Genomic DNA, 15,388 nt, shown 5'->3' with positions numbered 1-15,388 from the left:
GGATAATTTTCAAACCCAATTACTCCATACTACTCAACTTCAAATTTCTTCTTTATGAGTTAACTATCCTCAACTAAAATAAAATAATTTCACGGAAATTGAGACATTTTAATTTGCATAAAAAAGTTACGAGTACTAGGTTAAAAATAAATTAATTTACGAGATATGCAGCTCATTTTCACACAAATGGACAAGCGAGATAATTTCACATGTACTAGTGCGTCTCCAAAAACTACGACTAAAATAATACTTTGTTCAAACTATAATATAAAGTGCATTTTAACAGAATTGTTTCGCTTTAATACCAATTGGTCTATATGTCAAAGAAAGGAGGTAGACGTCTCTCACCTTTAAATTTTAAAGTCAAAACACCAAACGTGAAATAATTCATAAATATACATGGGATAAATGTAAAGAATGACACTTTATAAACAGGGCTGGGTTGTAAAGGGCTGAGCTCAGACCGCAACCATAAATAACAGTCTTATTTGAACAAAATGACTTAATTTAAATTACGCAGGACTACAACTTAAGAGACGAAACGAGATCAAAATCGCAGGATTTTCTGAACATAAAATAATTGTACGGCAGAGAAAAATGAGGGCGTTTCGAGCGTTATACAGTCTCGGCGCCAAATCGTTTTAAATTAATTTTTCGTTCACCGTTTATTAATTTCGATAATAATAAATTATTTTATTTAAAAAGGATGTATTATAGACGTCATTAACACATTCTTTTTCATTAAGTAACTGTTTTGGGGATTTTGATGTTTTGATTTTAGTTAATTACAATTATTTTTTCACAATGGCGATCTTTTTTGTTATATTTTTCAATGGTAACTATGTTTTTGTAACAAACGTGATTTTTACGCGAAATTGAAAATGTATGGAGTTGACGTTATTCTCTTATGATAGTCTGTAGTGAAAAGTGAATGGAAAGTGTTGAAAAATTCAAAAATGGTCTATCACGAGGACAAACAAAGGATGAAGGTATTTTGTAAGGTCTCATCTTTATCGATGCGATATTGGTTTTGATTTGTAATTAATTTCTAATTTTGTCACAAAAAAAAAACTTACGAAAAAATATTGTAATAAACTGGTTTTTTGATGAGCGATTAATAAACTCAACTATTAAAGGCACTCACTCGCTATCGGTTTCGTTTATTATTCACCTTCATTAACAAACTAGTTTATTAAATAACTATTACAAAAAGTCCGAGGCCATGTCTCTATCGTCAACGGTTTAGGCCCCAAAGACGTTCAAAGACGGTGGAGCCACGGATTCGTTTCAATTTACCAGTGGTCAAGTAACTGTAAATTAATTTATACCTAAACTGTAGAAGATAGAAATAATGTGTCACGGACTTTTTTATAGTAAATTTAATTCGACACAACTTTGTTCCTTACTTTTTTGTTATCTTCAACCATATTCCCAGCGTTTTGATAAATATGGGACGGTGTGCAAACAATTATCGCTTAGAATTATCAATTTGCGTTCCACTATCTTAAATTTTTGCGAACGTTGTGAATATGGTTCAGGATTATTTGAAAACCGTTAATTCTAAGAAAAAATTGCAAGAACAAAAAAGTTTTTAAAGTGAATGGGATTTCAGAAATCCAAAAAATAGCAAAGCCAAACTAATTTGCGTTAACAACAGCTAACAACCCAATTTTGGGGCACCATACATAAATGCAAATTATACTGTCATATTAAAAATCCGCATGCCTGATTTCATAAAAATTGGTTAAATATTTTTCAAGATATAGAAATAAACGTCTTTCTTGGGGGCTAGTTTTTAAGAGCAATAAATCGAAAACTAATTTTTTTTGAAAAAATAAAAAATACTAGCAATATATTTTTAATGGTTCATTTATGGTTAAAATATTAGCACTCGTTCGTGGGACACCGTCTATAATGAAGCAAAAAATTTGGCAGTTTATATGAGATTCAGACAACTGAGTAATTACAGTTGAGTCAAATTTTCTAAAATAATACAATTTCGCAAAGTTAGACACACTTTAAATAAGACATCCAGCAATCCGGAAATTATTACTTATGAATAATGTGAGTGCGATTACAATTCACGAAGTGAATTTTCATTTAAAATAAGGTAACGTTTTTATTTTTAGCTATTTATTTTTAGCTTTATCCTACGATAAACTGGACTCCAACGAGCCCATTTTGTCACGTAAATATGATACACCACTGCCTTCTCCCTTCATTATTTGACTTCATTATACGCTGTATTGTAACTAGTACGATGTAGTTTCTTTTGATCCAAGATCTTCATGTTTTTTGTATTGTGTGTATTAAAGAGATCTCATTGTAATTTTGGCAGTGTAAAATTATCCATTAATTATTTTTGTTATCCCTTTTTTAAAAATCAATTGGTAGTGTCAAAATCGGATAAAAAGTAGTTCGTATTGCTTTAAAATATAAAACTGAGAAATTAGATCTACATTACGTACTTTGATTTGGGGAGAGCAATACACCTAGTTATATAAATTTCTTCAATTAACGCCATACAAAATTTTTTTTTGAGTTTGACACTGACAAATGTTTATAAAAAACACAAAAAAGACTATAGAAGTTGTTTAGTAGTTTATACACTCTCCGACAAATATATCGCATCACATGAAAAAAATTATTTTTTACTGCTCAAATTTAATCAAAGACTGCTTAATCAAAAATTAATTAATTAAGCCACTTAGCGTTAAATTAAACTAAACCTACAACTGTAAGTCAACGATTAAACCACAATTTATTTCTTATCAAAAAAAAAACAAAAAGTGAATTTTATTTTAATTAATTAATTTTTATCAGTTTTTTTGGCTTGGATAACGTCTACTGAGGCAGCTTTGGCATTCGGAAGCAATCACTATGACCTGGTATTACCTCCTCGAGCCTGGATAATTGCCTTTGACGTGGCCTGCTGTGACTTTAATAATTTGACATTTAATTAGAATCTACACCAATTGTTAAAAAAAAACTACATCGAAGTTACTTAAGAATGCTAATACCCATATCATCGACTTCAATACAATTTTCGGAACTCTTAAGCCTCAAATCTTGAGTGTATTTTAGTAGCTTTTTTACAGAGGAAGGGCTTAACCATATTTTATAGTAGGTACAGTTTCGAGGAAAAACACTATTTCATAATAAAAAAATAAATGGTGCAAATAGAATTTCTCTTGAATGCCAGTAAGTTAAACGAAATTTTGATTCAAAAGTATCGGTTCAAAACGTGGAGCTAAGAATAACGGCTGTTGTCGAAACGTTGCAAATTAAGAAGAATCATTTTTTACGACCTATATTTCCACTAACAGCCACCAAGTATTTTTTATAATATTCGAAACAAAATAAAATAATAAAGTCTAAATTATTATTTGTGGTTGCGATTTAAGCTCAGCCCAGTTCACAAGGGTGTCATTCTCTACGCTCGTGACTATACGTACAGTTACATAAGGAACAAACTTTCGCAATATGTAAATGGAAAGTGCTTGGGTTCTATTTTTAAAAATAAACACTCTCAATTCCATGATAAACTTTAATATGTAAACTAATCCGAGTAATGCAAATAGACGGAGTTTTTCGCGAAAAGTGCATTAAAATAGATTTTCTTGCACAAAATTATAACTTCCAAGAGTTGAGAACTTGACAATAGTCGATCCGAAACTTCTGGTCTAATATTTATAAAAGAAAATTTTTGTATTATTCCTTTTTGTTTGTTCCCCTCTTCCGTATCACACTTTTTGTTTGTTAAAGTTTTGGTAAACAACTGATATTACAACAGAAAAAGCCGGCATACAAGTTGCATTTTTGGACTGTATTCCGCTGCATAGCGCTCAAGGAAAGCAACTGTAATGTATGTCGGGTAATATAAAGTGCAAAGTACGCTAATATGTAAAATGGTGGATGCGCCGGTCTAGAATCAAAACTCGAATTAGTTTACAAATCGATTAATTAATTTGCGACTTGTTCCTCTTCAGGCACATTAAGCAATTTGCAATAATCACGACACAAAGCTGATTACGCGTATTATAACCGAACAAATAGACTGTCAATAATGGTAGCGTCGGCGGCACGCCGTTTAACTGCTCAAAAATTGCGATAAGGAATCGCATTCCGGGCGTGCCCGGCTAACATTTAAACCGGAGTTATTCTCGTTCCGGGCCAAGGCCGGCGCGTTTTTTCCTCCGGATCGATGTCGATCGAGTTGACATTTCGATAATTCCCATTATGGAATTATGAAGGGGTCAGACGTGACAACCGCAGATACATCATGCGACTCCTCACGGCTCGTTAACTCACGCGTACAATACACCGGGCGTTGATTAATCGTGTGTCATTTGATATAAATCACGACAATTCGAAAAATCGATCGTTTGCACTGACCTTGTCCCTGATTTCTTGTCTCATCTTTTCCCTTTCTTCCTCCATTTTCCTGTGTTTTTCCTTTCGTCGCTCCTCAGCCTCGCGGATGGCTTCCAGCCGCTCCCGCTCGGCCTCCTCCTCCTTTTCTTTGTCGTCGCCGTCGTCATCGCCACCGACCGCTCCTGAAACCGACGAATCATTGCCACAATGCTCCAGTCAAGATACACTTCATGCACAAAGGCCGAGTTTATGCGCAAAATTCACTACCTCCTGGATAGCCATTCCAGGAATAATGCAACCTGATCCCAAATTTGCAAAATAATCCTAGTACCATGTACGGTTTCTTTCAAAATACACGGTTGGGTTTATATTTAATGTATTTTGCGACGAAGGAGGTTTTTTTTGTTGTGGATTTAAAATGGGATAATAATTGAAGTAATTCTTTGGATTCTAAAATTTACATAAATTTACACAAAAGTATATGTATAAACTGCCCTGCTAAGCGCATTAGCAGTTAGTCACACTACTTTTGTAGACGTTTTTAAAATTTTAACACGGGAAAACGCATAGTTAAATTTAAAGAGATTTCACTAAATTACTTATTGGCAAGAAACTCGTATCTCAAGAAATTGTATAAATAAATGAGAAACCTAATAAAGAACTCAAATTATGTTAAATAGTCCAAATAATACAATCTTAATGTGTAGTAAGTACTTGTAATTAACATTTCTACGAACCACATATTTGATATTTGATACAAAAAAAAATCGAGGTACAAAATAAGTATTTAGATAAGTATTATTAATTAAATATTTCGGAAACGTGAGGTGTTCCATTTTTCAAATTTTTTTCAGGACTTAGGGCATGTAACTCTATGCTATAAGAAAATAGAAAATATAACTTTCAGCTCAGGCAGTACAAATTAACAAAAATTAAGCTTTTAGCCTGTATTTACGCGACATGGCTAACGTATAGTGTGAAAAAGCTAAAATTAGGAGTGGATTGGATAAAGAATCTATCGAATTACATTTTTTACTTTAAAATTAAAAAAAAACTACAACTTCAAATAACTCGCTCACAAAAACAGACCGAATGGTGTATTCTTGGAAAAAAACAAGAACTCTTGAAAACATTTAAAAAGATATTGCCGGACAATTGTTTAATTGTTTGGTACAATTTGTCCCAAAAATAAAAATGTCTATATTGTATTTGTGAATGAGTAGAACTCGGAATTAAGTTCATACTGATTTTATTACAAAAATAATTTGAATATACACTAAATTTACTTACAAACTAGAACAGTTACTCTAAAACAATGTTAATTTCAATAATAATTTGTCCATTTAAATTTTAAACACATTATTGTTATTGCTTAGTTGTCGCTGGTCAGGTGACCCACTTAAGACATTTTGCTGGCATTCGCTGATGCCGCGGAAATGCTTGCAACTTTTACGGAAAATTCTTGCTCTAATTTTTCCCAAAAATTCTGTTCAACCCCATGGTTAAACATGAATGGATACAGTCAAATATTATAAAAATTATTCAACAAAACTAAATGAGTTTTGGTATGTGCTTAAAAGTAATCATTTTAGTTCTGTCGTCTCAGATGTTTATAAAATTTTAATCTCCATGTGTTTTGTGGATACAAGACTAACTTGATTTTTTTTAAATGGCAAGAAAGTTCAAATTTTATATTTTTAAGAACCTTTTTTTTCTGAGTTCTGTGAACACGTACATACCTTATTAAAAAAAATTATCGAACTAATAAAATTTTTCTAGCTTTAGAATTTTTATCTTTATCGAATGTAAGCCAGTTGCCGGCTGAATTTTGACCCAAAAATAAGTAAAAGGTAATAATAACTGTTAATAGTTATTTATTGCATAAGGGTCGGTTTCATCAGCGTTGGTTAAATTTAATAAATAGTTAAAAATAATCGTTGCTATGATTATAACAATCGTTTCTCTGGATTTATTCTACAACGGTGAAACCGACCCTAAGACAATAAAGGGATTGTTTATCTACGAGTGAAAAGGTTAAGATCAAGAGTGATGAAGTCACGAGTGGACAACTTTATCGTCGTGTATAATACAATATTTTTTCTATAGCAAGAGCAAGTTTAAGAAAAAAAAGTTATTGGTAACCTTACAAATTTTTTAAATTCAGATGTTGGAATTTGTAAATTTAATTGAATAAAAAAATTTAAAATATTTTATCTACATTTGCAGTTAAGTGCTATTTTATCTACTCAAAAAAGTCGATAAAGTAATAGTTTAACATCTGTTATAGAAAAAAATAACACTTTTAATTGAAAAAGAACACATTTTAATAAAAAAATGTGGCTGTATCCATACATATTAGCACCCTATATGTACAAGACCGTGTATAAGCATTGTATAAGTTCTTTTTATTGCATTTTCGGTAATTTATTATGCTAATATCTAGCTCTCATTTGTTTAAGTTTCTTTAAGAAATATTTTTTGTAGTTACGACTTTTTTGCTAAGTAATTTCAATTTTTTTTTTATTTTAACTGTCGAATATAGAAATACAGCGCTCTAAATATATATCCATAAAATTCCGTGTCAATATCATATTTCCATATTCATTAAAGTTCAAAATTTCGTACTCTAAGCATATGAAATAAAGGTGCGATAAAATACTTAAAAGTAATTACGATGCTTGTGCTTAGCAAGGCACTAAATGTTGCTCTTATTTCTTACGTCGTGAAGGAAGACTAATAATTTTGAATTTCCTCTGTCTAGTTTTGATATTGATATGTCATGTGTAAACAAAATAAATTAATCAGAAGTCGCTACACATTGCCTTGTTCTTTGGTTTCGTGGTTTCAAAAGTTTCAACAAGTTCCACATTTTACTTCAAAATAATTGTTGAAATTAGTGTCTTTTATTTAAAATTCTGTTAGAAATTTTATTATGAAATTCTATTAATGTTAATTTAAATTAACAGAATTTTATAACGACTGTTCAACAATTAAAATGTGAGCTCTTTCAATGTCCCGTCCGTCAATTTGTAATTCTTTTTCCTGCTCGTATTTCAAATTTTAAAAATGTGGCTCTAATTGTAAGTTGGAAACAATTTCACTGGTATTAAGTTCCTCTAAAGAAAAATTCACTTCTACTGATAATTTCGTAAAAACTGAAAATAAAATCAAAAAATTTCTGCAAAAAAATAAAAGGCCGAAGCGTCGCGAGTTTACTCATACGTGTGCTCTTATTTTAATTCGCGCGACGGAAGGAAATAATTATCGTTCAAAGGAAGAAACGGGGCTTTATCTCGTGGCTTCGACTCTAATTAGACGACTCAACGGGGGCTTTTAACGAAATGTTCAACAGAATTAGCGCCGAACAATGCAGGTCACAAATCGCTATCACTCATGTGTAAACCGAATTTGAGATTTTAATAAAGAAGAGCTCGTGCAACTAGCTCTAGGAGCTTGCACCAAAAATTTCCACTTAGTCGTTGAAAGGTTTTTGAAGCTAAGAGAACCCTGTCGTTACTTTTACAAACAAAAAATGTCGGTGAAGAGTGAAAGACGGGATTGTTTTAAAAATAGAATATTACAGACGCTTCAAATTTTTATTTGCACTCTGAAATTTACGTCTCGCTTTTACAGGTCACTAAAATGGGTCATTTAGTGTCAAAGGGTTGTCTTGTCTGCGAGACACAAGGTCATGCACGACTGAATTTAACAATTTATTGTTTACGTTTCTGCGCATGAATCGGAGTTATTTGCTCTCAGAGTTTGATACAATTTTGCCACATTCTCTGCTGCTGTGAGTAATATTCTGCTAATTTTGGAAGAATCACAACCCCGGTGGGGACGTGCCAAAGCAAATATTCAAAATATGCGTATTTTAGCGATCCTCAGTGTACCTAAAAGTGTTTGGAGTAACAAAACTTGTTTCAAAATGTGCAAATTTTGGTCTTATTCTCGGAACTGAATCCAAATTAAATTTGAAAGTTTCACTGCCTACTTTATCACTGAGAATTATGCGATAAATAATATGAAGCGGAAAGGATGAAATTTTAATTTGCAAATTATAATGTATGTGAAATGCTTATATTTAAATCAAAATTAGATGCAATTGCGCTAACAGTAATTATGAATTATGATTGTGCTTTAATTTATTTATAGCGTTTGATTTGAAAATCGTCATCCAAAAGATAAAGAATGACAATTCTCATCAGGCTTATGTTATTGAAATCTACTCAACAAAAAATTAATGTTTTTAATATTGATAACAGAAATTCGAAGTAGGTCAAGCCTTTCTTCAGACAAGTAAATTTTTTTGTCATTTCCTTTCAGGATTAACTAACGACAACTTTAATAAATTGAAAATCGTTTATGCAACAGCAATATTTAGTACAACATAGGAACTGATTTCACATAAAAATAGTTTTGCAGAATGCAAAAAATCTTATGTACAAGCCATTAAAGTGAAGCTACATGATAGATTTATTGTTCAAACAATTTTAAAATACATTTTTAATTTTTTTTTAAATCAGGAATTCGACTATCATTTCTCATTAAAAAACGAATGCGTAAGTTAAAACAGTGGATAAAACCAACAGTTAGTGAATATAAGCAATGTACTGCACGGTAATGAAAATTTAATACTAAAAGGTTTTTTTATTTTAGGACCCTTCTTGACTATTAATAATTAGTAATAATGGAATGAGTATTTATTGAACATTTTGTGAGATTATTTTGTTCGAAATGTAAAATGAAGGTAGGATATAAAAAGAGATAAAAATAAGTCAGAAAAATATAAATGTTGGCAAGTAATGGTCAAGCATGTCAGGTTTTTGCTTTTTGAACGTGAAAGAGTTCTGTGATGAAAGGCGGTTGTGACGTCACCTTTTTTCAAAGACTTTCGAAGAAATTATCTCCTTTAATTGACATCACAGAACATTTAAAAAAATCTACTGATCGACAATTTTAAATTTCAGTTAAAGCACACAATTCGTTGCAAATGCGTTTAATTAATTAAAAAATACTGCAATTTTTTGCAGAGGTTGAACAAATTAGAGAAAACAATTCAATTTTGCTAAATTTGTAATGGACCTTGAACTAGAATATTATGTTATTATTACCACTAGGTAAATGGTGCATTTTGTAGGGCGCGAAATTTCACGTGAATTGCCCAGTAAAGTATTATTATTTTTTTATTATTATTATTATGTTTAAAAAGAAAGCAATACATACAAGGTGATTCAAAAGTATCGGGTCATCTCTGGGGTGCTGATAAGACATTGTTAAAAATTAAAAACTGAGTAAAAAAATCTGAACTTATTTTTATAATTAGCTGAACGTATTTTATTACATTTTTATTTTAAAATGATTAAAATACGTACTATCGAACAATCAAAAACATTATAATAGATTTTGTTTTAATTTTCTCATTAATTCATGCTTCGCGACAAAATAATAATATCCAAAATGACGCACATTATTACATGAACGCATCTTTTATTAACTTACTTAATTGCTTTAAACCAGCGCTTTTCAAATTATTATTATTATTGTTATTGTTATTGCTTGAATGAAATTTGAGTTAATAAACGCTACAAAATTAATGTATCTGTTGCCTCAAAGTTTTAGCTGTTGTCGAGTAAATGTTGGATGATCAATTTCAAAACAATCAACAGATTTTTTTCAATCAGGTTTAGTTTGTGAGATGTAAATACCTTAAGTGAGCATTTATTTAAAAATAAGGATACAACTTTGGGGTATTTCACGCGAAGCGGACAACGAAAAAAAATTACTTGAAATCTTGAAATTCTGTCATATTCGGAATAATTGTTCTCCTAGAAAGCATGATTGTAAATACATAATGAATTTTTTGTTTGACACTTATTTGTGAAGATACTGATTTCTAAAAATTTGACAAAATATGAAACAAAGTTTTTTGAAGCTTTTATTTAAAAACTAATGCATACCAAAATATTTAAAATAGTGCTTTATATAGAAAATTCTCTGTTCTTTTTTATTCTGAATACAGATTTGGAATTTGAAATTTCTTTCGTGTAGAAAACCGGAAGTGAAGTTTTAAATCCGAATTTTAGTAACTTGGACCTATTTTTTTAAATTCATTTTTATTTTAACAAATAGCTTATAATATCTAGATTTTACACTATAAGTCGCAAATTGGGATCTCTATTTCTTTAGGAGATACAGTACTTAATGTACGTGATCGGCCGGTTTACGCAAGAAATTCCGCGCTTTTGAGTACTTTAAGTACCATATCTCCTAAACGAATAGAGATTCCATTTTGCGACTTATAGTGTAAACTCTATTTACTTTAGGCTATTTTTTGAAACAAAATAATTTTAAAAAATGGTCCAAGATACTAAAATTCGTATTTGAAACTTTTTCAATACGAAAAAAAAATTCAAATTTCAAATTCGATTTTAGAGTTGAATGGAACAGTGAATTTTGTGTATAAAACACCATTTTAAATATTTTGTTATATATTGTTTAATTAGAATAATAGGTTACAAAAACGTTATGCTTAATATTTGGTCGATTTTTAAAAGTTAATAACTTTTTAAATAAATCGCTCACAAAAAAATTATGACGTATTTACATTCACACTTTTTAGGTGAACAATTGCAACCGAATTTTAGGTTGTCGCATTTTTTTGAGTTGTCCGTTTCACGTGAAGTGTCCCATTTTAGTCAGTCACTTCTCTGTTGCCTCAAATTTTTTTGTTGAATGATTATTCTATAATCAGTAGATACTGATTTCAAAATAACTAACAGATTTTTTCTGTCATCTCTAGTTTTCATTTAGAATGCACGCAAATTTTTAGTCACGTACTTCTCTGTTGCCACAATTTTTTTTGCTGTTGTCGAATAAATATTGGAAGCTGTTTTCAAACCTGTCAACATATTTTCTATCAACTCTAGTTTTTGATACATAGGTACAGTCACGATTAAAAAGATTGACTCCCCTAGCAACTGGACCGGATAGCAAAAGTGCGACTAAAACCTTTTAGGTCATAAATTTCAACAAACAGGTTAGTTTACAAACTGTACAGTAAGTTTACACAATATCCAGCTAGTTTATAATTTAGCTAAACGTACACATTAACTGAATCAAATCGAAAAGATTTGTGGTTGCAGTTTTAAGGTCATTCTTTTTGATTGTGACTGTATGTTAAAGTTAGATTTCTTTAAAAAAAGGACACAGCTTTTAGACAGTTAGTTCTGCCAATTTGGATGACATATTTAAAATCTACGTTTTAACAGTATTTAGAATATAACGGTATTTACGTAAAAAAAGACTCCTGAAATAATTGTTTTATTTTTAATAAATTACTAATAATAGTTGAACAGTTTACTTCGCCAGATTTTTAATATTAATCATATCTAGCGCCATATTTTTAATAAGTATTTAAACGTTTCACTTAGAGCTTGTAACGCAATTTACAAAAATCTGTTGGCACAACGATTGTCCTTGGGATGTTTTTTTCCTTCACTTCAAGGTTGTTTTTTGATTGACGCGTTGTGGTGGTAAATTATCGAGACAGCTATTGATTAAAAAATGATCTTCCCGTGCGTTCAATTTAATAAAAAGTATGAAAAACGTAATTCCCTAAAGCGCACCGCACCGCCCGGATTTTATCACCTGCCCTGGCCGAAAATTCGAAATAACTCAGCATGTTTACGACACCCTTCGTGTCGGCTCTTTAAAATGCCCTTATTCTCTAGCTCGCGTTCCGTATGTGTTGCGGAAAATGTTTCTTTTTTCGCCCGTCGATTTCGATCACTTCCGGTAGACTAACAGCTTCGACAGGGCGTTTTAACTTACATTTACTCTGCCACTTCTCAATTCCAACATTAATTTCGCCGAGGAATGAGTTCGATGTATTCAATTTCGAGTTTTATTGACGGCAGATGCTACCGGCGGTTGTCACCATATGGGCTGCGAAAATCCACTTAGGCGTCCGAATCGGATTTAATTAAATTCGTTGGAAGTTTTTTCACGTGCGTATCGCAGACGTAAACAATGCGTTCTTATCGCGGATGTTCCAATCTCCGGTCGCTTTACAACAAAAGGGCTCTCTTCAGTGTGACGTCACACACAGAACGCGACTGGTAAGTGACGGAGAGCCTCCCTTTGAAAGCCGGTCTCGATCTAATTACACCATGACATGAAGGGAAATCACATTTCAATGTGCCGTTTGTATTGGTTATGATATGATATTAGAGAACGTGCGGACGGGGCTGCACTTCAGTATAAATGGACAACCAAAGCTGGAGCTATCCCTCCAAGGTTTAATTTTCGTCTTTTGTTCGACATAAACGAGATCGAGTTTCGAGTGGAGCTGTGCACGAAGGCGTTTGCATTTTTCTCTTCATCAAACAGCGATTGATCGAAATTCTAATACAGACACTTTTGCCGGCTCTTTTGTTGAAATATGTGCGATCGGATATCCGCCCCCGTTAGCAAACATTAACAACCGCAAACAGAACGAAATCTGCAACTATCAGCACAAACGCTCTACTAATAAAAGTAAAAACACAAAGTGAAATGCTACCTGAGTCTGGGAATTAATCAAGCTTTGAAAAGAAGCCTGGCTTAGTGTGCTTTGAGGAGTAACTGTTACTTCGCTAACAAGAATCTGTGTAGTGGCACACAAATTCAAGACTTGCATGGCTTGTTTATTACAGCTAGAATTTTTAATACAATAAAACTAGGTTAGAGTATTTCGTTACAAGGCAATTTGCGTCTTCTGAAGTTTAAAACTTTAATAAAATACTGGCAGTAATATTTATCATGTGCCGTAAAAACCACCACTGGTGGATGCGAAATCGATGAAAAATTCAAAATAAATTATTTTATAAATATTATAACAATCTTATAGCGTCTGGGATATTCGTGAAAATTATTTAAAAGTTATCTATTTTGTGGAAACAGGTTTTCGTTATAACTTATGCACATGAGGCCGTGTTTATTTTCAATTACAACTTACATAAAATTCGGTCCCAATAAATTAATAACGCGTTTTAGTGCTCGTATTTACAAATACATGCACATTTTTGATCACTCAATATTAATACCTTAACAATTTATAGCCCATATAATAAATTGACTCATATTATTCTGCACCGGTAGGCATAAATTTTATAATCAATCATTAAATGTAATAACTAATTATGTTCAATATATCAATCAGTGTTTTCACTGGCAAATAAGGGCCATTGTCTGAAGAGTAATCCGCAATTAGTAAAGTTCAGTAAAAATAAAAATAACTCAATTCTTATTCGAATGTTTATAATTTTTGAAATATAGGGGGTAAAACCGCCACTAAATATTCAACAAAAAATGCAAATAAACGAAGTTTGCATTTTTTGAGTGCCTTATTTCAAAGTTTCCACGATATTTTGAGAAATTAATTGGTATAATTGACAAAAAATGAATGCAAAATGTAGTCTTTTTATATTTTTTTAAGTAAAAACACGTTTTCCTGTGACTGTTTGTGCAACTTTTAACTCAACAATGAAATAGATTTTGAAAAACAATCTTACAATTTTTAAATAAAATGGTATAAGTATAGCACCTTTTTCATATTAACGTGCAGCCAATAAGCTGTGAAAATCTAGATGCAACTTAAGTAAGTTACTGAAAAGTCTGATTCTCGATTTACATTAAAACAGTCAATGTCATTCCGAAGGTTAATAATGTGTTTGCCCCTCGTATTATTACTTTGTTAAGAAACTACGGTATATACACATTCCACATACAGTAAAACCTCTCAACAACAGACACCGATGGGGAATCTTTAATTGTTCGTTGTTGAAGAGGTGTCCAGTAATGGGAAGTGAACAATTTTAATGTAAATTTTTTTAAATAAACAAATAACATAGAAATGTGACAAACTGACAACAGAAGGCATACTGGATTTACTAATCTCTCAACATAACACCATAAAATTCGAAGGACATATATAGAATTTTTATTAAAAAATTCTTCAATTTGTTTTTTTGGTTGTTTGTAGGAGCCGTATTTTTTACAGTAATTTATTACATGACACTTAACTGCAGAAATTTTTTGAACAGCTTTAACTGTTCAGACAGAAATATTCTTTATCACTATCGTCTTCATCAATCAAGTTTAAAAAATAATAATACACACACATATTTAATTCTGGATCTTTGTATACAATTTTTTATTCATTTCTACAAAATCCATGAAACAAATGTTCGTTTTTTACAGTACCACTCTTTCGGTCTGTCCGTTGTAAGAGGTAGATTTATAAAACGTTATGCTAATTAGGTAATTTTTTGTCCGTGTCCGTTATAGAGAGGTTTTTTTACATTATTTTCCAATGCATTTGTTTCGTTCCTACAAAAATGTCCGTTGTGAAGAGGTGTCCGTTATCCGGAGGTGTCCATTAAGGGAGGTTTTACTGTATTTATTTCAAAGAATAATTTATTGTGAAGAATTAGCATCATTTGAATTTCAATAAACGAAAAGTAATTAGTCGGCTTGTTTTCGCATCATTACCATCTTAAAATGATTCCCTCAATCGCATATTTCGATGCACATTAATATGAAAAATATATTCATCAGAAAATGATTTAATATTTATCTGTTTTGTGCTGACTTCCAACCTGTTTTTTTTTGTATAAAACTATTCATGAGCTCATGTTTATTTTCAATTACGACCTACACAAAATTCAGTAACAGTAATTAATAACGCATTTTAAAACTCATAATTTACAAATAATTTTTATTCACTCAAAATTTATATCTTACGAGTTATAATCGTACAATTTACACCGGATTTCCTACTCAATCACATGAGATTAAAAAAACTTGCGAGTATATCAAAGCCTATAAAACGTCTGAGCTACGGATATCTAAATGTTAGGATATGAAACAAGGTACAAATAAAACGTTCCCGTCATCAATAGTTCCGTTAGTGTCCCCAGAGAGGGCAGTTGTTCGTTACCGACTAAGTTTTCAAACTTAAAAATGAATTTAA

General features: G+C 31.3%; 1 protein-coding gene across 6 annotated transcripts in view; it reads right to left on the bottom strand.

The window, feature by feature from the left end:
* cpx (complexin) overlaps window positions 1–15,388 on the bottom strand; it is a 148,578-nt gene that overhangs the window by 12,832 nt on the left and 120,358 nt on the right. For all 6 annotated transcript variants that reach the window (XM_008201692.3, XM_015983536.2, XM_008201693.3 and 3 more), the window contains one exon: window positions 4,396–4,556. In XM_008201692.3, the coding sequence (XP_008199914.1) occupies window positions 4,396–4,556 (161 nt within the window). The remainder of the gene's footprint in view (window positions 1–4,395; window positions 4,557–15,388) is intronic.

This window comes from Tribolium castaneum, chromosome 2 (assembly GCF_031307605.1).
Source record: "Tribolium castaneum strain GA2 chromosome 2, icTriCast1.1, whole genome shotgun sequence".
Classification (NCBI taxonomy): domain Eukaryota; kingdom Metazoa; phylum Arthropoda; class Insecta; order Coleoptera; family Tenebrionidae; genus Tribolium; species Tribolium castaneum.
This window is presented reverse-complemented; position numbering and strand designations above follow the sequence as displayed.